The following is a 26,784-nucleotide window of genomic DNA, read 5'->3' as shown; positions in this document are numbered from 1 at the left end:
ATTTAAATCCCCAAAGATTTATTTAAATCCTTAGCTTAATTGTTTCACAGACTAAAAAGTAAAATTTAGTATTTGCTAATTTAACAATCATTAAAACCATAAATTATAACTCATTAAATACAAGCTATTTTTACTCTAATATATGAGTAAATATAAATTTTCTTAAGCAAACTTGATCTTAGAAACACTGACAATTCACCAAACACAATGCACATACTCAGGTACCATTATTATGACAATCAACTAATTCAACATATTTACTAACACCAATTAACATTACCAAACCACTGTTCTTCCTATCAAAATGTGGACACATTAAGTTACAAATGCCAACACCACATTCCTGTCAAAATTATATCATAAGACCGGTTGATGGAGGCAGGCGGATCTCTGTGAGTTTGAGCTGGAGGCCAGCCTGATCTACAAACCAAGTCCAAGGACAGCCAGGTCTGTTACACAGAGAAACCCTGTCTCCAAAAACCAAACAATTAAGTCACTAATCATTTCAATTAGCAAAGTCCTCATGGGCAAGCATCAAGTCACAACCTACAGATGTGGATGCCTTGCTTAAATTGTTTTTAGCTACTTTATGATTTACTGATACAAACTCCACTTTTTATCCCCACTTACTTTAAAAATACAGACTACCTAAACTATAGTCAAATCCACAAACTAGTGCCACGTTTAAAATAATAAATACAAAGGATTCTCTCAAAATGTTATTTTTTAGATTTTATTATTTTAGATTGTATGTATGTATGTACGTACATATGTATGCATGCATATAGGCTATGTCCACATAAATGCTAGACACACACACACAACAACAACAAAACAAACAAAAACCCACAGCAGGCTGAGGTGTCACATATCTGGAACTGAAGCTGAAGACTGCTGAGAGCCACTTGAGGATGACACTGGGAACTGAACTCCTGTCCTCTTTAAGAGCTGTAAGCACTCAACCACTGAGCCATCTTCTGAGCCCATGTACTGCACTTTTAATCTCACTTTTAACTTAGTTAAGTTATCCTTTATATAATAATGAGACTAAGTAAAAAGAAGTTGTTATTGTATAAACAGTAAATGGCGGCCTCCTGACATGCAGGTATGCTATCTGGGAGAGAGAATCACTGAAAGGAAATGATAAATTCTGAGATAACTGCACTGCCCTCTCAAGATCTGTCCACCTCAGCAGATGAATGACAGCAGAACAAGGCGACATCAGAATTAACCACACACTCAATACTGGGTGAGAGTGGGGAGGTCCAGGTCTGAATGCCAAGAACTTGTTAAGTATCACATTCATCATAAAGCCTCAAGAACTGAAAGGGGCTGGGCATTGGTGGCGCACGCCTTTAATCCCAGCACTCAGGAGGAAGAGGCAGGCAGATCTCTGAGTTTAAAGCCAGCCTGGTCTACAGACGGAGTTCCGGGACAGACTCCAAAGCAATACAGAGAAACCCTGTCTCAGAAAACCAAAAATCTCCTCTGTGAATCCAAAACTATTCACTTAAGCTCAAGCAGATTTTTCAGACAAGGGCAGAAAGCAGCCACATTCTTTGCCAAAATATCATAAGAATAGTCTCTAGGCCACTTACAAATATTCTTCCCCTCTGACACTTCTGGAGCCAGCCATCATATTCTAGACTGCTCTCAGCGCCAGTCTTCCGTGTTCCTACTAGTAAGGTCCATAAAGCACCATTTAAAGCATTCAACCACTTTCCTAACCTAAAGGCCCAAAGTCTTCCATATTCCTCAAAGAAGGAGCATGGTCAGGCCTGTTACAGCAATACTCCCCTCCTGGTACTAGCTTCTGTCTTACTCACTGTTCTATTGCTATGAAGACACAATGACCAAAGCAACTCTTATACAAGAAGGCATTTAATTGGGGGCTTGGTTAGGCCACAATGGTAACTTACTAGTTTATGCACCATCAAACAATTTTCAAGCTGACATGGTGCTGTCAACAATGTAGAGAGGAATTTTCAAAGCTAAGATATTGGCTTCCAATATTAACTATCAGAAATTATTTTCAAGTAAGGAAACTTCCTATTAGAAAACTCACTAAGTTGTTAAAACTGTGTTCACTTTGGTAGAAACCATGGATAACAAAATGTTGCTTCACTTAACTGTAGCAAGGTGTACATCTGGAAAGCAGTTTAATGTTTTCTTATTCTACACCACCATCAAGACTGGTTGAAGTCAATGATGTCTGTAACAGTGATACCATTAACAGAAGAAACTCTCAAGGTCCCTTTACATATTTCTAATTGAGTACTTTAATCTTCTCACTTTAAATCTTAGACTGATGTCACTAAATCTTTTAGGCCCCACAGTACTCTAACATTGGGGAAAAAAAATACAACAGAGATAGGAAAGATGGCTCAGCAGTTAAGAGCACTGACTACTACTCATTCAGAGGACCCAGGTTCAATTCCTAGCAACTACATGGCAGCTTACAACTGTCTGTAACCCAGATCCAGGGGAAACATTGTCCTCTTCTGGCATCTGTGGGCACTGCACACATATGGTGTATAGACATGCATGCAACCAAAACCCCATAAACATAAAAATAAACCTCCAGAAAAATTTTAATTAGAAAAAATGCTATCAAAGTTACCATATCTTCTAAAGAATACACTTCCTTTACATCTGTTAGGTCTCCCTAGGTTAGGTAGAGTAGACTAGATTTTATTTATGTTTATTTTCTTTGGGTTAGAAACTGTATTTTAGGTATCTAAGGCTGTCAACGCTTCCATTAATTGAGTTCACAAGGGTTTATAAGGGAACTGCCCTGGAGAAGAAACTAGTGAAGAGGATGTCACGCCTAAGGGACCTATCTACTCAGAGTATACTACTGGAAAGACACAGGTACTCCATCGCCCCATCCAACATTAAGAGGCAAGATGTGAATCGTTAGTAAAAATTGATGTTAGATGTTAAGTAGAAAAATGGGCAGTAGTTAGAGGATAAAATAAATCCAACAGCTGTTTGTGGCCACTAAAAGAGAACTGCTCCTAAGGTCCTCATTTATACCTGAAGCACAAGTAACACTTGGCCCTGAATTCAAGTCATCTCTTACATGTTTTTCTTACAATATATTTGGACAACTCACCCAGACCACAACTGAAGCATTTATCCTACACTTGCGATTCTGTAATAACAACATTCAATTCAGGTTTTACTTAATTCTTCATCCTTTCCCAAGATACTCTGATCTAGTCACACATGGCTAAGTATATGACATTTGAGAATAAACTGAAGAAATGAAACAATCCAGTTAGTATCAGAAAAAGGTAAGAAAAGGGAATTCAAATTTAAGTGTAGTCTTGAGTCAATGAACTGTCCACAATCCCCATATTTCCTTTTGAGACTTATACTAATTTATTTTTGAGTAGTTTATGAAAAGGGGTAAACAATAGGGAGGAGAAAAAAGAATGGACAATATATGGCCTCAAGAATTCAGTTCCCAGCCAGGCAGTGGTGATATATGCCGTCAGACCCAGCACTTGGGAGGCTCTGTAAGTTCAAGGCCAGCCTGGTCTACAGAGTAAGTTCTAGGACAGTCAGGACTACATACACCCAAAGGGTCAGAGCTACACACAGAGAAACTCTCTCAAAAAAATAAAAATTAATAATAATAATAATTAAGTAATTCATTACAGAAATTTTGAAAACTGCCACCAACACAAAATTCAAGATCTAATTCATGCTTATAAGCTATAAAGATGGAAAATGGCAATGAAAAAGTTAGCAATGACAGCCTAAGTAACCAGAGTTTAGATTTCCCCATGCATATAAGTGGTTAAGCCTGAGTATAAACTCTACACTCAGCAACAGAAGGCAAAAAAAAAAAAAACACGTGAATGACAACATAAACTATTCACTAATGTCAACCTAATCCATTTTCCTCCACATCAAAGACCAAGTGGGTTAAAGACCAAGTGGCTATCTTCTGTAATGTTCTTCAGATCTACATATAAACCTCATAATCTCCCCTCCATCCTTCCACCAAGACACTGAACTCCTCAGACAGGAGAAGGGAGACTGAGGCTGGGGCAGTTCTCTCTCCTGTCATGCAGGACCTTACAGAAAGGAAAGCAGACTCGCTCACTTGCTCACACATAGCAAGTTTTCCTGAACATGCCCAAATGATTTACAAATTATCATTCAAATTATGATGAATCATCATTTTACTTGTGATTAAATGACAAAAAACCTATCTTATTAAACATGTGTGCATATATATATACACACATATAATCATACATACATATATCAAGAGCAAGTATAAATTTAAGTTTATGACAAGGTAGCAATTTTCAACTGTTAAGTAGCAGACCTAATGTTCTAGTCTACACCTTTAAGAAAACAAAGAAAGGAAAAAAAAAGTAGATGCATTCAAGGATAAATTTCAAACAGAATTCCATAGTGCATTCGAGGCTAAGTTCTACAAATAAGTGAACTACATCTGCACACTAATGTAAACTTCTAAAGTCATATGTGATCTCATTTCAAAGTTTTGTTATAATAGCTTATATTAAATACAATTACAACAAGTAAATTTAATAAATCCATACTATAAAATAAGTACAAAATAAAATTCCATGTGTTGGAATTTTAATATGTTTAATATGTTGGAGCCTTCCCTAAGAATTTAAGAATTTGCAAAAAATTTAATTTTCTGTTTGAAAAGTTGCTTTTACAGCCAGGCATGGTAGTACTTGTCTATAATTCTGGGAGGCTGAAACAAGAGGATTGCAAATTCAAGGCCAGCTCAAGCCACAGAACAAATGTTCAAAAGGCCAGTTTATACCTCGAGGCCCTACTTTTAAAAAAGTAAAAACAGAGGAGGGGTAAAAACTTACAAAAAATAGAAGATAAAAGCTCTATACAGAATGTTCAGAACTGTTCTCTATTGTATTAGTCAAGAATATGTTTATAATATTCTATTGACACAGTTACAGGAGTGTACTATATCATTTAGAAAATAATTTAGTAATTACTACAACTTAAGCGCTGCTTAAAATGTTACTGTTCTGCCCAAATTATGTGACTAAATGCCATTCACTCTTTTGGGAATACATGGCAGCATGTACGCCTGTGATCCCAGCACTGGAGAGACAGAGGTTAAAGGTCAGGGGCCCAAGACAAGCCTAGGCTACTTAGCAAACTAGAGCCAACATGAACCACACTGAGACCATGTCTAAAGAAAGAAAAGAGAAGGAAGAAAAATTTATTCTCCCAGCTTGCTAGGTAACCATGAAATTGTATATTACAATAGTTCAGCAAACATTTCTGCTTTACAATGCTAAAAAAAAACCTTTAAATTTATAATCCTTTTGAATGTTAAGTTTTAAATATACATAATTATGTCACTTAGTTAACTAAAACAATATTTATTCCAGCTCTCTAGTTATCAGACTACTTTAGATTTTAAAAATAAAAAGTATGAGGTCAATATGTAAAATTAATCTGAAATTTAAAATCTGAATTCAAATGTCAATTCAAACAAAAAAATAAAGAATGTGAGACACTATAAATATATTAATTATAAAATAAAAAGGCAGCATATGAGAAAGCATTGAAATATATAATAAAAAATGAAAAAAGATACTATTTTTTCATTTATATAGCAAATTAGCACTTTTTATAAACCTACCAAACAATAACTCATTTTGAAAAATAGAAAATCATATTCTTTTCAAACAAGGCTCATTTATGGCTTCTTTAAAAATATGCTCAATTTATATATTGTTTGAATTTCTACAGATATCTAATGAATTAACTATCCAATACACAATAAGTATTAAGTCACTCGTGTTTGAAAAGCACTACTGTGGTGATCAAATGTTCTGGCAATGACAACAAAATGGTGAGAAATCACAGGAATTTAACCTTTGACCTCACCATCCCAATACATTATTTCTCTAATATAGGTTTACAGCTCTTAGAAAACATTGCAACTTCTTCACAGGCAAATTCTCTTTCCTATACAAAGCTGGTTATGTTCAAATGTTTTCTAATTGTAGTGTTTAAAGATAAAAGCTTACTGGTTCTTACCTCAGATCCTGATGCATGTGACAAGTCTCTTCACTGGCAGATCTGCTGCCTAAGCAGCCTCAGAGATTGGGTTAGCAGCCATTTTGAGACAGCTGCACAGTCTCAGTTGCACAAAAGTGTAATTAAGATGGCTGCAATGTGCACTCCAGAACTCACACAGTGAAAACTCAGCCATGTATCAAAGAAAGCCCCGCCCACTTTGTCAGCCTGCAGGAAACTGAACACAGATAGCTAATGCATATACTGCAACAAACAATGCAGCTACTTAGCACACAGAAAAAGAAAACAGAAGGCAACAAGCCAGTTTTGCAACAAAATGCCTGTGAATCCGGACTTGCAACAGACTTTGGGCACATTCCGATCCCAAACAACTTGAAATCCAGGCCACATATTAGCAGTTACAGAGATAGAGCCAGATCACACAGAGCAAACACTAGGGAATTCGCCTGAAAGAAAGCCTCCATTTCAGTCCAGAAAAAAAGGGGAGGAAAAAAGTCAAACCCCTCAAACCCAGATCAAGACCCTTTTTTATTTTCTTTCACTTTTTCTTCTTTACCTTTAATATAGTACATCCATCAAATGAAGAGTGTCAAATTTGCTTAGATCTTATGTTCATTAGATCAAGTTAATTTTAATTTTAAAAAGCTAATTAAAAATTTCCCCACAGAATCTTAGCTTCAGAAGTGCTCAATCCAAGTTTACAATCTCATTTTTCAATTTTAACAGTAATCTTAAAACTAGGATGGCAACAAAGCTTAATTTAGCAATTTCTCATAAAAATCAAACATTTCTTCTCTTTGAAGTCCAAATGTCACAAACACATTCTCAGGTCACACAGAACTCCCAACATATTAGTCCTAGGAAAAAGTGAAGAGTGTAGACTCTCTGGGAAGGAAGAGTAGGAAGGACAAAAGGGTCCAAGCCAGTCTGGAAGTGGGGCTCTTGGCAATCTGAGAACTGCCGGCAAAGCAGGCCCGGCAGAGACACAGGCGGCAGCAGACAAAGAACCTCTTCTGCTTCCTTTGCCATGAGCTGCGGAGGGAGCCCAGTTTCCTCCCTTCTTCTTTGGTACACAGTCCTCAAGTTTAGTTACCCTGTGTTATGTCCATGGAAATGCTGGTATTTATTGCAACTTCTAAGGGTAGAAGAGAGATCACAAAAATGCAATTCAAAGACAATGGCCTCATGAGATGATAAATCATGTGGTTCATTATCTCATTCTATGTCTGTATATTTTTGAAATATTCCATAAAATTTGTCTAACACTCAGCCTTGAAAGAGACCTTTATTCAATTTTCCATGAGATGGACTAGATAACACCTTTGAAAACTGCCTTAAGTATAGAAAACAAGACACATTACACATGATCCAAGCCATATCAAATTACAGTATGGGGACCAAAGCTTGGGCCTTGAACATGCTAAGGAAGCGCTCTCTCCACACCACTCATGTATAACACCAATGCTTTTTTGTTTTTTGAGATGGTGTTTCATCATTGTAACCAAACCCTGAATTTACTGTATGCTCAAGCTGCCCTCAAACTTGCAATCCTCCTGCATCCACCCCTTGAATGCTAGCTAGGATTTCGGGTAGTTCTTAGAACTATGGCTGAGGGCAGCTTTGTCTATTCAGTGAAAACAGGAGGTTGGTAAACTAGGAATGTTTGGAATAGATATGATTACTGTAAAACTGGGATGTTAAGTTCAATGGGATGAGGTATTACAAATAACCAAACTGTAGCTATCTGGCAGATTTTAGATGCTATCTCAATTGTTACTCTGATCCTAATGGCAGGTTTTATCACCAATTCGTGATAGCCAAAACAGGCTCAGAGATTAAATAGCAGTTAAAAATTAATAAACGCTGAAATATAACCCAGACTACATTCAGCTTCAATGAGTGCAGCTTCATCCAACCCTTCAGACACTGGCTCTCTTGGTCAGATAAAAACAAGGAAAAATGGAAGACAGTTACAGCAACGGGTGTCACTGCTCACATCTCTTCATTCTGTATCCCCAAAGCCAGCCTAGCTCACCAGATAAACTCTATTCTGTGACCAATGTCTACTGTTTGCTTGAGAAGGAGTCCCACTCATTAGGCCTACACTACTAGCATTACATTTATAGCATTCCTCCTGCCTCAGTCTTCCAAGGTCCTGGAATAGCAGGCATGGGCCAGAACACACACCACTCCTAACTATCCTAACAGCCCTCCTCCTTGACCCCCTTCCTTCTTACTACGTCCATCACCTAACGCTGGAACGACTTGCTCTCACGATCTTAACTCCTAGCTTTGCTGCATTGACCACACTTCAATACTTCTCTCTTCATAGATCATGTAAGATTAGAAACTGTGTCTTGTTTGTCTCCCATTTGAATGTCATTTTTCTGTCCAATAGTACAGAACTATCTCAACTGACAGTAAGTTGAGATTCTCACCATCTCACACAAAAAGCAAACCTTCACTGGCAGGGTCTCTTTTCTTCCTAATTCCTCCTACAAGACTGCAGTTCAGAATCCAATGTGGTAGAGATGCCTTTTGTGGAATACATTCCAGTTTTTAGGGTTTGACAGGAACTGTACAGTATCTACTGTTGGCACAGCATAGCTAAGCTTTGAAACAGCTATAGAAGTAGATGGTCAGCTTTTGTTTCAAGATTTATTTTTATTATTACTACTACTAATAGATGTGTGGGCACACAGATGGAACACATCACATGCTCGTGGCCTGTGTGCAGGCACAGACAGCAGAGGACAACTCCTGGGAGCTGGTTCTCTTTTCCACAGTGGGTTTCAGGGACAGAACTCAGGTCAGACTTGTGCAGCATCCGGAGCCATCTTCCAGGTGGGTTTTGTTTATTATATAGTTTAATAGATTTCACTAAGATATTTTCACATATAACTTAATTATTTGTTTTAAAATTCTATTAATATTTCTAAGTCCAGCATAGCTTGACTTTAATGACATAAATTATCTTTTCGGAAATTTTAAATAAGTGCCATTTTTTCAAATAAATGATTTGGAAGAAAATTTTAATATTAGCTAAACAGTTCTATGACAATCTCACATTTAATCTCTTCCAATGAGAAACAAGCATGCCTTGGCACATTATTCTCATTTCATTATTACAATGATGCAGGCATGTCCTACAGTCCCAGGATGTCTCAGAACTAATCTGTAAATGACAAGGTCATGCCGCAATGTCAAGAGTCTAGACATTCCTGAGAGTGTTACACTACCAACTTTTATGTCCAGAGAATATAATCATTTGCCAGGAATTACACAAGTAGTAATGAAGGGGGGAATTGAAAACTATATTTTTTATTTACCACATTAATGTAATAACAATGCATGTATAAATTACTGAAAATTACCAGACTTTAAGTAGTAAGACTTTTACTATGCTTTGGTAGACTGTCCACTTACTTAGTTGTGGCACACTACACGTTGTTAACGTCATGTCTTAGGGAAAAGGGACATAAAAGAGTGCTAACATACACACTAGATCTTCACCAACTTCCTTTTCCCTGCTCGTCCACCTTTCTGGAGACCCTGCCCTCCCTTACAACAATTTCAGACCTGCACAGCCCAACCTGCTTGCTTTCTTCAACTGCAACTCCAAAGGCACGCATCCCCTTTCTCCCTGGAGGGGGTGGAACACAACAGACACAAGGACTAGGTGGAGAATCAACTCCCTCAAGCATTTCTATGACCTCCACACACATGCAAAGAAACACATAATCCACCCCACAAGACAGAATAACCCTGAAAACACCTCATTTCTCCACATCTCACTAATTCTACATGCCCTTACCAAACACAGTCCAGTGAACAGGAAGGAGCTTTCAGTAAACTTAAAGTCTGAAAATAAGATTCCCCAATTAACATGATAGCTCACAGGTCAGAGATGTAGGTTTGTAAGAGGGTTGGTGTAGCATTTACAAGGTGCTGGATTCCAACTCCAGCAACAACAACAAAAGTTTAAATCTATCTAAATGTAGGTATTTTGGGGGCTGGAGAGATAGATGGCTCAGTGGTTAAGAGCACTGTCTCCTCTTCCAGAGGACCTGGGTTCAGTTCCCAGCACCCACATGGCAGCTCACAACTGTCTGTAACTCCAGTTCTAGGGAATCTGACACCCTCACACCAGTGCACATTAAATAAATTTTTTTAAAAACTTAGGTATTTCAATTGACTTTTTCCTACCACATCGTATTATATAAGTAAGCCCAGAAAAAGGAACCCAACTAAGTCTTTAACAAGGAAGACAGAGAGCAAAGCCAACAATACTAAGCAATTCACTATACATCAAGAAGAAAACTTCAAAGCCTATTATTATATGAAGAAAAAAAATTGCACTTTTAAGTCCAGAACAGAATTGCACTTTAAGTCCAAGATATAGCTCATTAGTGAGCACTTGCTTCCTGTACAATCTTCAATTGCAAAACAAAGGAAAATGACTTCAAATTAGAGTTCTATACCCAGCCAAACTATCAAACATTCAAATACTGAATAAGATTTTTCTGACATAGATGACCTTAAAAAAAATCTCATAAATCCTATCTAAAAAGAAAATAAAAATTACTACATAATAGCTTCCTCCTCCTCAGAAACAAAGCCAATCAAATAATGGTATATGAAAAGCAAGGGTTTTAAAGAAAAGGAAACCTCCTTAATAGTGAACATTAGGATTACAATTGCATACAAGAGAGGTCAAAGAGACTTCTTGTGACATAAAGGAGGCATTGTCCTCATGAATTAACATATGTATCAGGGCATTAAGTCAAGATTTTCATGGTAGTATTAATACAAAGCAGTATTTAATGTTGATAAATATATTCAGAAAGACCTTACTGGTAAGCTAAATTATCCAAAACATTTTAAGAATAGTTCTATAGAAAAATACTGCTCAAAGTGATTAAACACTGTATAAGGTTTGACTCTGCTTTATTTTTTTTTACATGTATTTATTTGGGATGGGGCAGAAGCCAACCCATGCCACAGATTGTGTGTGGAGGTCAGAGGGCACCCTTCAGGAGTTAATTCTTTCCTTCTACTTTGTGGGTCCCAGGAATAGAATTCAGGTGATAAGCCTTCCCAGCAAGCAGCTTTACCCATTGGGCTATATCACAGACCCTCTCCTACTTTTTATAAATCAGTGTATATGTTGTCAGCCAGAGGCTTACACTGGTGGCAGGCACAGCAATGAACACAGTTACCTTCAATGAGAATATGCTTTCTGAACCAGCAAGACAGCTTAGCAAGTGAAAGTACTTGCCATGAAAGCCAAGACCTGAGTTCAATCCCCTGGATTCATAACAAAAGGAGGGAACCACCTCTGTATGCTTTGTCATGCCATGCCCATGACTGACCACACACACACACACACACACACACACAAAGTTTTTTACTTTTTAAACAATCACAGTTGTAATCATGACCACACTAGAAGTGTGACATCTAAAAACAAAACTTACATTTAGTATGGCAGCAAACAAGGAAAGTATATCAAGTGAAGCAATGACTCCTCCGAAGAAACCAATTCAGTTTCCCTTCTGCAAGTTATGTATTCCAAGTTTAAATAAGATAAAGAATCAGTTCCTCACACTGATGCAGGAGAATGTTAGGGAACTACATAATACACTACCATGATGGTACAGCAGCTCATTCAGACCAATCAGATGGCTGTTGATTCTCAGCCATCTACTTATCAAAAGCTGCTAAAGCCTAACGCTTCATAAAGTTATCTAAAACTAAGAAAATTACTAAGTGTCTGGCACAGCAGCACATGCCTGTAAACCTAGGATGGAGGAGATAAAGATGGGCGAATCTGGAGTTCAAGATCACCTTCCATTCTCCTTCAAGGAGTGTGGGTCAGCTTAGCCTATATGAGAACTCATTTCAAATCATCAAAAATTAAAAAGAATCAGACAAATCAGTAAACACACAATAGTTAAATCTATGCTTCATGGTAAGAGCCTGCTTAGAAGTGTGGGATATGGAAGAAACAGAATTACTTTCTTTTGCCTTAAGAATCACTTTCTAGGCTGGGCAGTGGTGGCACATGCCTTTAATCCCAGCACTTGGGAATCAGAGGCAGGCGGATCTCTGTGAGTTTGAGGCCCGCCTGGTCTACAAGAGCTAGTTCCAGGATAGCCTACAAAGCCACAGAGAAACCCTGTCTCGAAACCCCACCCACCAAAAAAAAAAATAAAAGAATCACTTTCTAGCCTGGTATGATGGTATTATGGCTCTCAGCATGGAAGGCTGAGGCAGGAAGACTGCTGAATTACAGTCAGGAGCTCCTACCACAAAACAAACCAAATGCACCTTTGCACTCAGTGGGCTAGGGATCATAATCTTTTATCTCAGCCTCCCGGTTAATGACCAAGACTAGAAGGGATTGAGTTACCATGCTAAACCTGCCTTAATTTTGGTGGATCATGTCTGCCAGCAAGTTGCAAAACTGGGAGGAAAGGTTGAGTGGAAAGAGCTTTGCACCCTGAGCTTGTATAAACGGTGGAAAAGATGGGGTAGTCCCGAGTGGATCTAGTCCCTAAATTACAATACTTCATCCCTAACTTTGGCAATGATGACTAAGTGACATTTAAAGAAATATGAACATTTCTACAAATAAGATCACTATTGGGAAAAAAATCTGCTTTTTCATCATGAAGGGGTTCACTGTAAATCTAGGGACCTTAATAATTGGGTGTGGCTTATTTAGTTTTTATTTAATGAGTCAGCCCTAAAAACCAGATTCTAACACAAAAATTTGCAAATAACTTTTTCTAAATGTTTAAATTTGTTATTAGAGTATATTATCAAAATTTTTTCTAAATTACTTTCCAAATGCATTTATATTCTAGCTGTAGTATCAAGATTATTGTCCAAAAAGATTTTTAAATTTTACTATATGTGTCTAGACATGTGTGAGGAGTGACTATGTGTCACAGCACACATACATAGTCAGATAACATCTTGGAGTCAGTTAACTCCTTCTAATTTTAAGAGTGTTTTAGGGATAGAACTTAGGTTGCCAAGCTTATACAGCAAGCACCTTAACTAACTAAGCCACCCTACCAGCCCTAAAGATTTTATTTTGAATTATTTGTATGTGTATACATGTATGTATGTGCAGGAACCCAAAGAAACCAGAAGAGGGTACCAAATCCCCTGGAGCTAAAGCTACAGACATAAACCACCTGATGTGGGTTCTAGGAACCAAACTTAGGTACTCTACAAGAGCAAGACACTCTCTAACCACTAAGCCATCTTTCCAGCCCTATGATGTTATTAAGAGAAAGGAGGGCTGATGATACAACTCAGTGTTAGAAAGCTTGCCTTTAATGTATGAGACCCTAGGTTTAACACCCAATACTGCAAAAACAATTAACTAACATAAAAACCAAAGAAAGGAATACTACAAAACCAGTTGCCCAAACCACAGTACAAAACCACAATAGTTCTTTACTGTATTCTAACTTGTTTTAAGAAAATTCTTTGCCTTTAGTGCTTTTTGTCTGTCATTTATTTACTTGGCTTTTATCTTTCAACTTTTTTTGTTTTTGTTTTTGAGAGTTTCCTTGATTGCTATGTAGCTGAAGATGACCTAGAATTTCTGCTACTTCGGAGTGCTGAGATTACAGGTGTTCAAAATTATGTCCAGTTTTATGCAGTGTTGGGGATCAAATCCCAGACATCAAGGACACTAAGCAAGCACTCTGCCATTCTGCTACATCTCAGCTCTATTTCCAACTTTTTCAATCTGACAGAGGAAGGAGAGAATTACACCAATAATTAACTGCTTCATTCCATCTTTTCCTTAAATATTTACTCGTGTGTGTGTGTGTGTGTGTGTGTGTGTGTGTGTGTGTGTGTACATATATTCTCCAGAGTTGTATTTTAGGATCTTAGGTGGGCAAAAGCAGAGAAGATGAGACATGAGGGCGATGAACTTGCAGCCAGCCTGTGCTATAGGCCATGACCTTATCTCAAGAAAATAAACAAAGCCTGCCCTTTAATCCCAGCCCTTGGGAGGCAGGGAGAATGGCCCTCTGTGAATCTGAAGTCAACCTGGGCTGCACATAAAAAGTTCCAGGCTAGCCAGGGCTACAAAACAGCAACAACAACAAACCAAAAGAAAGAAAGGCAATAATCAAGAGATGGGGGGGGGATTAACTGGCAGAGTGCTGGCCTAGTGTGCAAGCAGCCCTGTGTTCAAGCCCCAGGACATGAAGGCACATGTCTGAAATACTAGCACTCAGGGCAGGGAGGGAGGGGAAGAGCAGAACAAAGAGGAAAAAAGAAGGGAGGAAAAATGAACAGAACAAAGAAAAGAAAAATAAAGAAAAAAATGACCATCTTTTGTTTCTAACACTTGAAATACCACTCCCCTACTGTGTCATGTGCTGCTCCTACTCACAAGCAATTCTTTAGGGGATCCTGCCACAGGTCACAGAAACAAAATACAATTCATTACAAGTTGAAAAGTTCTCAACCAAGATCAAAGGTAACATTAAAAAAAAAAAACTAAATTTGCTTGAAAAAGACCCACAGGCAGGCGGGATTAAACCTACTAACAAAAGCCAGCGTCTTGATGGTTAATATCTGTCTCCTGGGTTCATCTTCACAAAGCCAGAAGATCTTACTATTTGAGTTCTCTTTATTTCTTTTCTTTTCATGCCTACAAACGTACAATTTAAATAACCAAATTCCTTTCAACACAGAAAATAAAAAGTATAACTATTTCATTAAGAAGTATAATTCTGTCATTATTAAGTAATAAAATATGAGCCAAGACTGGTGGCGCATGCCTTTGATCCCAGCAATTGGGAGGCAAAAGCAGGAAGATCTCTGAGTTTGAGTCCAGCAGAAACAAACAAACAAAAGAATTAATAATATGTCACTGAAATCATCATCATAAATTTAATGAATGAATGGTATACAAAGTAGGGAAAGTATAACAATTTAAAACTACCAAGGAAAGTAAAATTGTGTTTATATTTATTATGGGATAAGATTGGTTCCATCCTGGCCAAACACTGAGCTACATAACTTTTCAAAATTCCACCAATCAAAATAATAATAATAATAATGGTTTCAAGTACTATAAAATACTTTCTCTTGAAACCTACTTCCCAGCCCAGCTGACTTACTTTCTTATCAACATGTCGAAATCACAGAAACTTAGCCTTATGCCCTCTCATAATTCATCTCTCTTACCAGCACCACACAGAAAAGAGTGAAATGAAGTCTTATTGAGAGATTATAGGGATCGTAAGTTTTCCCAACATTTCCTAAAAACAGTGCATTTCAGGAGTCTAAAAGTATGCCCTATTCATGATTTTTTTCAAGCATATGACTAAAAAATTCCTCAAATTTAAACCTAGTGTATATAATTTTAGACAAAGACAATAGTTTCAATTTAACCAAAAGAATCTAATGTTCACCTACAAAACCACACATTAGCTAACACAACTGTGAAAACAAGTTGTGGGTACTGCAATTAAATAGTATACAACATTATCAAATACATTCATATAATAGTTTATACATCATCTGGCCCTACAACGACGACCTTTGCTCCAATCCCAGTACCCACATGAAAACATTGAGTGTAGCTGTCACACTTGTAAGCCCAGTACGGGAAAGTTGAAACAGGAGTATCCACCTCCAGGGTTCACTAGCCAGATGGCCTAGTATAATTGGTGGGCTCCAGGCTAATGAAAGACCCTCTCTCCAGGAGGTAGATACACTCCAGTGTCTGTGAGCATGCAAACGCTGGTGCACACACATCGAACTAAACACAAGTAATCTATGGAATTATAGAAGCATATTTAGAAAGGCCTTAAAAATCAGTTGATTCCAGCAGATGAGCCACAATTTTCTGTTCAAACCTAATACCTAAATAATGATTTAAAAAAAAAAAAAGCAACTACAGATGTAAATGTAGGTCAATGGTAAACACTTATCTAACATGTGCAAATCCCTGGGTTCAATCCCCAGTAATAAATGAATCAACATAGTGAGTTCCTAGACAGTCAGGGCTGCACAGTGAGACCCTTACTTAAATTAAATAAACAAGGCACTACATTTCACTAAATAGGAACAAAAATTCTCAAGACACAAAACCAAAAGCAAACTGAAAGATTAAAAAAAAAGACTTTTAAGGAAAACCAGCAACATTAAGTTGCCATAGCTGTTGCTGACAAGCAGAATGGAACATTAGCACCCATGAACACACATCCATAACCTAGCACCCATCACACAAACACATGCCTGAAAATACTTCATTTCACAGAAAAAAATCAACCTCACCCCTTACAGTTCTGAATACCCTGCTTTTATCCCATCTGGTTGGTGGCAGTATGAGAAATCTTTGTGTGTGGGGGGGGGGGGGAGGACCAAAGAAACAAAATCCCTACACTGGTCTATTTTGTAAATTATTGTACTGTCAAAGTCCTTAAAAACAGCAATTTTTGTTTTGTTCTGTTTTCGAGAAAGGATTTCTCTGTGTAGCCCTGGCTGTCCTGAAACTCCTGGAACTCACTTTGTAGATAAGGCTAGCCTCAACTCAAAGATCACCTACCTCGGCCTGCCAGATACCGGGCGTGCACCACCACTGACTGCCTGGCCTAGAAATAACTGTTGCAATAGACTATGGCTTGTGTTGATCGTTCACCATAACACAATTTCAATAGAAAAATAAGCAACAAGCTAACTTGACTACCAATACCAGTTACTACCATCACTTGGGTAGTAACTCGGCAGGAGAGTCTCAGGTCCTAGGCCAGCCTGAGCTAAATCCCAGAAGCTGAGGGGAGGAGGGGAGGACAAAACCAAACAGGAGCTTAGGAAGTGACAGTGCACTTGTTAGATACAAGTAATCTTCAGATGCTTAGAAACATATGTGAGCCAGGCACGCACAGGAGAGAGCAAATTTAATCCCAGCAGAACCATATCTATGATTTAGAGGCTGCCTGGTATGCAAGTTCTAGTTTGACCTGGGCTAGGTAAGGAGACTTTCTCTCAATAAATGAATAAATAAATAAATCGATTAATAAAATAACTAATTTGAGCATGTCTGATAACTGAGATTTTCATGATACAGTATTCTGTAATTATTTAAAAAATAAAATTTAGGATACTAAAATGAGAAGGTATTCATAATATAATACTAAGTTAAAAGCAGGAAACAGTGCTGGCTGATGTAGCTGAGTAATATTATAGTGGCTGAGGCACCAGTTTGATCCACAGCACCAAAGGGGGAAAAAACTAGGAGTTCAATTAAAGATTAAATTATAAGTATTTACAGACTGATACACCAGGGCAAAAGTGAAGTCACCAAAAAATAAATAAATAAATAAATATCACCAGAAGTTATTCCTACCAATTAACTGAATACTTTCTAAATCTTATATAATGTGTATGTTTAAAATATTTAATTATTTAGCACAAATTCAAATAACTAAAATTTTAATTTTATGGCTTAATCATTTCAGTCTGCTTTTCTAAACTATATACTTAAAAGTTACAAAACTGCAGTGATTTTAAATAACTTTAGTAACTTCATACTTTGAGTAGCCTAGTTCTTATATTGTATATATACCACATACATACGCAGAACATATGTCAAAGCTTTGTTCTATCATCAGCCAACTGGAATTTCAAAACACCAAAGAATAGGCCATTGACATTCAGACGACCCATTAATTTCAGTAAATTTAAAATCACATTTACCTTCTAAGAAATGATAGTAAATCTGCTCCTCAATATTGACATTTTACATTATATTCTATCAGCACCTCTTATGATCTTCAATATCAACGCAAGACACAATCATGTGTATTCAAACAAAAGTATAAATTTAAATATATAAACCAAAATAGCAGGAATACAAATACTGGGTGAGGGGGGATCAGGGCAGAAGCATTAAAGTCTCAAGAATGCAAAACTGCCTTCATCCAGTGCACAACACAACAGAGGTCTGATCACATCCATCAATCCTTTGGGGAGAAGAGGCACTCTTCACCATCCCTCCAGTCCATGCCATATTGCAACATCATTTCAAAGAACAAAAAACAAGAACAAACAGTCACCCAAAAATGCTCCTTTCAATGATATCTTATTGTTTCGAAGAGTACGTGTCAGGTAGTAAAGATATCCCAAAACCAATATTATATGCAATTGCACCTCTTTGACAACAGACTGATTCAAGCTTGGGTTACATAATCAACCAAGAAAGCAACTGTACACATGAATGGTGGATGAAACTCATAAAACCACCTACAAGTTTTTAGACTAGTAAGAAACAAGTGGCAGAATAAGAAAATCATACCAAACCATATGTTATCTTGACCTGTTTGTGTCATATAAAATTTAAATTTAGTGGCATTAGTAGGTTCTCCATCATTAATTCAAGAAACTAAAACCAGCTTTTAAAAGACTGTTTTCAACAAGTGTATATCATACACATATACCACAGTGCGCATATTTCTTTTAAAAACTCAACTCATAAAGGCCTCATTGTAATTTCAAATATTTTGAATTATTACATATAATAACTTACACGTTATCATAAAATGTTGAGAAGTTACTTCACTTATTATCTAACTTAAGAAATAACAGAATTAAAAACATGCAAGATTGAAGTGTTTTGGCAAACTGTTCAAGATTAAAACTTCATTGATTTGGACAAAATATTTCCTAAAAAATAATAATAATAAGAGCTGAGGAAACTGAGATTTCAACTTAACTAGCTTAAACATTCTTTTCTTGTCCTCCCAAACAAACATTTCACAAGTAAAATCGTTCCTTCATTTGCAAGCCGTTGCACATCCAAAAGCGAACTGGTAAAAACAGGGTTAAAAATTATTTACAAAAGTGCAGCGGAAGCACATGCACTTCCCCTGAGAACACCACTAGGTGCCGATCTTATCTGCCGAACAGCGCACGAATCCAGAAATACCTCTCCAAGAGCGAAATGATAATCGAGAACCACAAGGGGCAATTTGTACACAAATTGAGGTCTGCAGCCTGCAAGAATCAGAGAATTGCAGGGGTTTAAGGTGGGCGGGGGTGTGAGACGCGAGGGGAACGTTCTCCTCGGAAAATGTGAGACGAGAAAGGGGAGCGAGCTGAAACCCCCTCGAGAATGAGAAAAATTAAATCTAGAACCCAAATGGCGTCCAACAAGAACATTAGATCTCGAAAATGAATATTGCGCTTGCGCAGCCACCGCCCGGCCAGCTGCTCAACTGCAGCTTGGAGCCCGACCCCCGACGATCACGTGCTCCCATGCAGCGCCCGCCCGCAGCTTCGCAACCGCGCAGGCGCAAACTCCACTCCCGCAGCCGCCATAATGCGGTCTTGACTCTTCCGAAATACAATAGTCATGTCGCCGACTGGAGTTACCACAGCCCCGGGCACACGCATATACCTTCGGGGGCGGGAGGTGAGGGACGGGGACCCACCCGAGTTCCTTCCTACACAGCCGTCCCGCGCAGCCGTCCCGGACGCTGCCGCCTCAGCCGTGCGCTCCACTCCGCCGCCTCCGCAGATTCAAAAACAAACCCGCTTCTCCCCTGCACGCGCCGGGGCCGTTATGCAAATAGGTGGGGGCGGAGCTCCGCGAGCGCACCAGGTACTCCGCCCACTGTGCCGCCGGCCAATGAGCGCACGCGGTGCCTATTCGCCATGCAAATCCCCTGGTTTTTTATTTGAATGAGGGACTTTGGCCACGCCTCCTGCCTTGAAAATGAGAACCGAGCGTGCGGTGGTGGCGCTGCCGCCTTTTCAATCGCACCCAGAGGCAATTTTTTTTTCCGGTTGGCTTCTCCCCCACCAACTCCGAGGTGTTTCGTGAGTGAAGATTCCTCGGTGAACACCCTCCATGGAACTTGAGAAAGGAAGTAGGTGAGTGTTTAAAAAAGCGGAAAGATTTTCCACAGAGTCTAAAATCCCAGAGTAGAATTTATTCAACATTTATATCTCATTTTAATTTTTACCACTTTTGTTTTGCTGAGACGGATTCATACAGTTTATCGCAGTCTAGCCTTTCATGTAGCCCGCACTGGTCTAGAATTTGAAATCATTCTGCCTGGATCTCAGTGTTACAAGTATCATTTATTTTTAAGTTCAAATGAGTTGTATTATCAATCAGTTTATGGAGAAAAACCTCCTTTTTCAGGTAATATATAACAGAGCAAGCACTACCAACCATACCTTCACACTTCATATCATAAACTCACTTATCTCTGAAATAGTAATAGTAACTGCTCAAACAAATTGAGAGAACTGGAATGTAGAAAAGAATCTAGATGTGTATTTAACAAAAAAAGTAAGAGCCAGAAAAATATTAGGTAAAAAGTTTACTCACTTAAAATGTAATTTCTCTCTACAGAGCGAGTTCCAGGACAGCCTCCAAAACAATACAGATACAGAGAAACCCTGTCTCGAAAACCAAAAAAAAAAAAAAAAAAACAGTAATTTCTCAGCCAGGCGGTGGTGGCGCACGCCTTTAATTCCAGCACTCAGGAGGCAGAAGCAAGAGGATCTCTGAGTTCAAGATCAACCTGGTCTACAAGAGCTAGTTCCAGGACAGCCTCCAAAACCAGAAAGAAACCCTGCCTCGAAAAACACAAAAACAACATGTAATTTCTCCCTCAAAGTATTTGCATAAGAGTAACTTAAGCAATCACTGTGTTCCAAAACTATGTTGTCACTCTCAGTGCTGAGGAAAGCTACATTGTCATAGCCAGCTATAATAGCTCCTGGGTGGAGTCCCAGCACACTCAGAGGGTGGGGCAGCACCTTTAGGAGGACAACCTGTGACCTGCTTCCAGATCATCCTGGGCTTGAGACTCCAAAAACTCTCACAGCTTTCAATATTGTCATGTACTTACCGGTTCAACGTGGAAGTTAGACAAGTGAACTGGAGGGGTGTTAAATTCAAGAAACAACTCCTGAGGCCAAAAATGTGGTGCCACACCCAGACCAACCACGTCCTAGGCCAGTGCTTTACTACTGAGTGATGGCAGCAACCCAAAATGGCCAAAATCATGGGATGAACCAGGTCCCTCACCACCAGGGTTAGTCTATGCCCTGTGGTCCTTGTGTCTTGAATGAGGGTAGAATTTGTGATCATCTTTTTGAGTATATCAAAGGTAAATGTTGGCACATGCCTTTAATCCCAACAGTAGAGGCAACAGACAAGCTGATCGCTGATTTGGAGGGCAGTCTGATTTACTAGAGAGTTCCAGGAAGGGTAAAAACCTTCCTGTTTGCAGGGGGGGTGGTGGATTAAGATCCTAAATTGATTTTGAGTTGAGTGACAGATTATCTTGAGTAACCTGATTTAATCTAGTAGAGTTTGTCCTTAATCTTAGCGCTCCAAAGGCAGAGGCAGTTGGATGTCTTGAGTTCAAGGCCAGTCTGGTATACAGTGAGTTCCAGGACAGCTAGGACTACACACAGAGAAACCCTGTCTTGAAACACCAAAAAGGACAGAAAGAGATAAGACCCAACTGGGTGTGGTGGTACACACCTTTAATACCAATACTTGGGAGGCAAAGGCTGGTCAATCTCTGAGTCCAAGGCCAGCCTGGTCTACAGCATGAGTTCCAGGACAGCCAGCACTACACAGAGAACATTGTCTCAAAAAACAAAAAAGAGGAAATGAAAAAAAGGAGAAAAGAAAATGTGAGCTTCCATCTTCCTACTCCAGCATCCATGCTATGTCAGGGGAGCAGGGAGGTTATTATTGCATGTTTGGAGGATTGTGGAACAGCTTTTGATTAAAGTCATTGAATGTTGAGAGTTCAGGGAGCTGTTCTGTAGGAGTTTGGAAGATAAGAATGGTAAGAGTGTTGTGCTCAAGTTGCAAAGTCCCCAGAGACCACCAGGAAAACAGACCCACTAAACTGTAAAAGGAAGGTTTAATGATTGTTCATCCACCCACGACAGGGACCCTGTCTAGCAAGCTGAGGCAGCAACCCCCAGAGGGAGTGAAGTTCCCTGTCTACTGCTAGGTTTTACAGACAAAAATTACAGGATTACATTCTTTCATGTTGCATTTGTTTAACTCTGTGAAGCTTTGTTACTTTGCCTGTCTTAAAACACCTGATTGGTCTAATAAAGAGAAGAGCAGCTACTAGCAAAGCAGGAGATATGATAGACAGGGTTAACAGGCAGAATCAATGGAAGAAGAATCTGGGCAAAGAAAGAGCAAGATAGAATAAGAAGAGGAGGACATCTGGGGACAGCCACCCAGCTATACAGCAAGACACAGAGTAAGAAGTAAAGAAGAAGTATACAGAAATAAAGAGAAAAGCCCAGAGACAAACATAGATGGGATAATTTGAGTTAAGAAAAGCTGGCAAGAAACAAGCCAAAATAAGGCCAGGTGTTCATAAGAGTAAGAGTGTGTGTGTGTGTGTGTGTGTGTGTGTGTGTGTGTGTGTGTGTGTGTGTTTTATTATTTGGGAGCTGGGAGGCAGGCCCCCAAAAGACAAAGAACAAAAGAGGGAAAAACCAACAACAGGAGTCCAAACTTTGAAGAAGTATGTTGCCTACTTTACTTCTGCATGGTGATATCGATCTTCTGAGACCAGATAGAGCACACTCTCCTTTGTAACATCAAAATCCATGGCGTCTGCAGCATTTCATTCGTGGACCCTAAGCAGCACCACTCGTCCCTGGCTCTGCAGACACAGGACAGCCGCAGGCCAGGAGGTCCCTGTAAGGCTGACTGACTTCAGTAGGCCACAGGAGGACAGCCAGCCCTGATCCCAGTGAATGCAAAAAGACTAAAGGCAGCTGTATGGAAAACTCAACAGCCTCAGCACCTTCAACTGCTTATATCCGGAACATTTCTGGGCATGAGCGGAAGTTGCCGAAGTTCCGTGTTCAAAATACCGATCTGCAGGAATGGGGGGGGGCGGGGGTCTCTGTGTTCTACTTCTGGGCTTCTGCAGGACTATAGGCTACTGAGCCGGTTTTGGCTGTTTCACTGGGCGATTGTACAAAAAGAGGAAGCGACCAAAAAAAAAAAAAGTCTCCTACAGGGGATTTGTAGGTTTAGTGGTTTTGTTTGGGGGGGGGAGGGTTAAAGTTTAAATATTAAATAGATGTGCTGAGCCTGGAGCATGCACAAATGCCCTCAGCACTTGTGGTAGAGTGGAAGGGGCTTAGTTTTTAGTTTTTAAAGTTTGTGTCATGACCAATTTTGTGAAGGAAGCCCTATGTTACTTCTTTGTTGTTATAGTTTCAAGGCTTGTGTCCGTAATCCCTTTGTGCTGCTTTGTATTGTACAGTTAAGGCATGTGCCCAACTCTGTCTTACTTTGTATTATTTTTGTTTGTTTGATCTTTGTTTTTTTCTCCTAATTTTTGCAACAAGTCCTACCAAGTTGTCTGAGCTGGCTTGACCTCAATGAGGCCCAGACAAGCCTTGAACTTGAAACCCTCCTGTCTCAGACTCCCAGGTACCTGGGATTACAAGCATGTGCCACCAGTCCTGGTGAGTTGAATTTTTGGTATATAGTGTCAGGAGTCTCAACTTTATAGTGTGCTTCTAGATCATAGTTTTCTATGGGTTAAAATGAACTATGTTGCTATTTATTTAATGAGCAGCCATTTTATTACTGATAGATAGCAGTGTCACTATTCATTTATAGGTTTAGGCAAATCAGAGAACCAAATTGAAAGTTTTGCCATCATGCTTCAGTTTCCCTGGACCCACTTCCTGTACCAGTAATGCACCACCGGGGGTCTGGTAAAACAGTTGGATACCCTCACGAGTTCTGGGGTTAAGAAATTTACTTAAGCCCATATACCTGCAGGACAATAGCAGTCCATGAGGGTTTGCCGGAACAGAAGAGAAGAAGTCACCAGCTAATTAATAAGAAGCATCAAGTACATGCATTGCTTGGGTGGGATTGCAAAGGACAGTCCGTTCAATATTGCCTCTATTCAGTGGCCGCCACTCCTTGTGCACAGTAATGTTTCTGCTGCTGGCTTAGTGTCATTATTAGTCCAACGGATTTGGCAGCAAAGAAGCTAAAGATGCCGTGAAGGAGAAAGCATGATCCAGAAAGTGCCAACCTCTCTGTTACTACAGCTGAGAGGAACTGCCAGGGCTTTGCTTCTACCTTCCAAGTTTCAGCAGATCCTCTCTAGCCACCCTAGCACTGAAAATATAGGGAAAGAAATTATGAATTCATAACTCTAAATAGGATCTAACCACAAGTACTTATGCCTAACCTGATTTCTTCGCCCAGACATTAGGCCTTAACTTGGGAATCAGGTCAATCTGATCATAGTCACACTGCCTCATTCAGGAGAGATATAGCATAACCCTTAACATTGTACTTTAAATTCTTAAGGAATTCTTTGTTGGAGGTTCTACTGTGTAGGCACTTAGAAAAATAATCAGCAAAAGTACCTGTGCTTACAAGGACTTCATAGTTGTTGTCATGATTTGAATGAGAATACACCATAGGCTCATTTGTTTTAATGCTTCGTCCGTAGCTAGTAGAAGTGTTTAGGAAGGATTGGGAGGTGTGGCTTTGTTAGAAGATGTGTGTCATGGGGGCTGGAATTTGAGGCTTTAAAGCCCTGCAGCCATCCCCAGTACACTCTCTGCTTGTTTGTTGACTGGAATGTGAGCTCTCAGCTGCTACACTAGCTCCATCATCTTGCCTATCTGATGCCGTGTTCCCTACCATGATAGCTATGGACTCCTAGCCCTCTGAATCCATAAGCCCAATTATATGATTTGTTTTATTAATTGTCTTGCTCATGGTATTTTGTCTTTTTGTTTTTTTGTTTTTTTAATTTTCCGAGACAAGTTTTCTCTGTATTGTTTTGGAGGCTGTCCTGGAACTTGTTCTGTAGACCAGGTTGGCCTCAAACTCACAGAGATCCGCCTGCCTCTGCCTCCCCAGTGCTGGGATTAAAGGCGTGTGCCACCAACGCCCGGCTTGCTCATGGTGTTTTATCACAGCAATTTAAAAGTACCTAAGACAGTTGCTGTTGTGTTTAGAATGAAAATGGCCTCCAAAAGCTCATAGGAAGTGGCACTATTAGGCAGTATGGCCTTATTGGAGTAGATATGGCCTTGTTAGAGGGAGTGTGTCACTGGGGGTAGGCTTTGAGGTTTCATAACTCAAGCCAGGCCTAATGTCTCACTGTTTCTTCCTGCTGCCTGCAGATCCAGAGCTAAAACTCTCAGCTACTCCTCCATATCTGCCTATGTGCCACCATGCTTCCTGCTGTGACATTAATAGACTAAACCTCTTAAACTGTAAGCCAGCCCCAATTAATGTTTTCCTTTATAAGAGATGCTTTGGTCATGGTGTCTTTTCATAGCAATAGAAACCCTAAAACAGTTGCCAAGAATATTTTTTAATGACATAAAAAAGGAAGAAAAGGGAGCATTTGAAGAAATGTATTAGTTTTTCTGTTACCTGATGAAATACCATGATTAGAAGTAACTTAAGGAAGAGTTTATTTTTTGCTTGCAGTTGTGGAGGGTCAGATGCCCATAATCACAGAGGAGGAAGGAGTAAAAAGCTGAGAGGTCACATCTCAATTACACACAGGACGCAGAGAGCAAGCAGGACTTGGGGCAAAGCTATAAACCCTCAAAGCATGTCCAGTGTTGTATTTCTCCCCCTTCTATAGATTCTACCACAGTACCACCAAGAGTCACCAAACAGCACCCCCAGCTTCAGAGCAAGGATTCAGATACATAGGGTTATATGAGACATTTTTCATTCAAACTATAACAGAAAGTCTGATGAACACCAGGATTCATTTTCTATGTTTCCCAACTGTGGTAGTTTAAATGAGAATGACCCCCATAGGCTTATAAATTTGAACACTTGATCCCTAATTGGTGGAACTGTTTTGGGAAAGATTAGGAGGCATGACCTTGTTGAAGGAGGTGTGTCACTGCAGGGAGACTTGGAGGTCTGAAAAACCCATACCAGAGCCGATTTCTTTCTTTCTGCCTCCAACTCGCAGAGCAAATGTAAGCTCTCAGCTATTGCTCCAGTGCCATATTTGTCTGTCCCTTGCCAGGCTCCCCAAAATGATGGCTGTGTCATGCACTCACCGTCTGTCTTAGTTACTGTTCTATTGCTGTAAAGAGACACAATGACCAACTCAACTCTTATTTTAAAAAAGCACTTAATTGGGGACTTGCTTACAGCTCTAGAAGGTTAGTCCATGATCATTATGTTCTACATCATAATCACAAATAGCAGTAGAAGAGTGAGAGAGAGGCTGGCCCTGGCATAGACTTTTTTTTTCTTTTTTTTAATTTTTTTTATTTTTAAGTTTAAATTTAGATTAGAAACAAGGTTGCTTCACAAGTCAGTTCCAGGTCCCTCTCCCTTTCCCTCCCCTCCTCCCATGCCTTCCCCTCAACCCCCCCATTACCCCCTCATTTTCCCAGGGAGGGTGAGGCCCTCCATGGGGGTGTCCATAGTCTGTCATTTCATCCAGGGCAGGGCCTAGACCCTCCCCCAAGAGTTCAGGGTGAAAGTGCATCTCACATTGTTGGATGGGAGTCCAAAGTCCATGTGTATACTCGGGATGAAAACTGATCTACTGCCCAAGGCTCAATAGATTACCTAGGCCTCCTCACTGACACCCACATTCAGGGAGGGGGTCTTGATCAGTCCCATGCTGGATTCACAGGCATCAGCCTGGGATT

At 39.5% G+C, this 26,784-nt stretch overlaps 1 protein-coding gene across 5 annotated transcripts in view; it reads right to left on the bottom strand.

The window, feature by feature from the left end:
• The window catches only part of LOC101824959 (activating transcription factor 7 interacting protein), a 77,665-nt gene extending 57,991 nt beyond the window's left edge, over positions 1-19,674 (bottom strand). The window contains exon 1 of one of the 5 annotated variants that reach the window (XM_013115515.3): positions 19,539-19,674. Coding sequence is in view for 3 of the 5 variants with exons in the window: in XM_040743433.1 (XP_040599367.1) it covers positions 6,064-6,080 (17 nt within the window). In the remaining 2 variants the exon portion in view is untranslated. Of the gene's footprint in view, positions 1-6,063; positions 6,420-19,504 lie in introns of those variants that run through there. The other 4 variants (XM_013115516.3, XM_040743433.1, XM_021228857.2 and 1 more) reach the window with 4 other exon arrangements.
• Positions 19,675-26,784: the final 7,110 nt, after the last annotated feature.

Source organism: Mesocricetus auratus, unplaced genomic scaffold (genome assembly GCF_017639785.1).
Source record: "Mesocricetus auratus isolate SY011 unplaced genomic scaffold, BCM_Maur_2.0 Super-Scaffold_100001, whole genome shotgun sequence".
NCBI classification, from domain to species: domain Eukaryota; kingdom Metazoa; phylum Chordata; class Mammalia; order Rodentia; family Cricetidae; genus Mesocricetus; species Mesocricetus auratus.
Note: the sequence above shows the minus strand (reverse complement) of the source record. Positions and strands in the feature narration are given on the sequence as shown.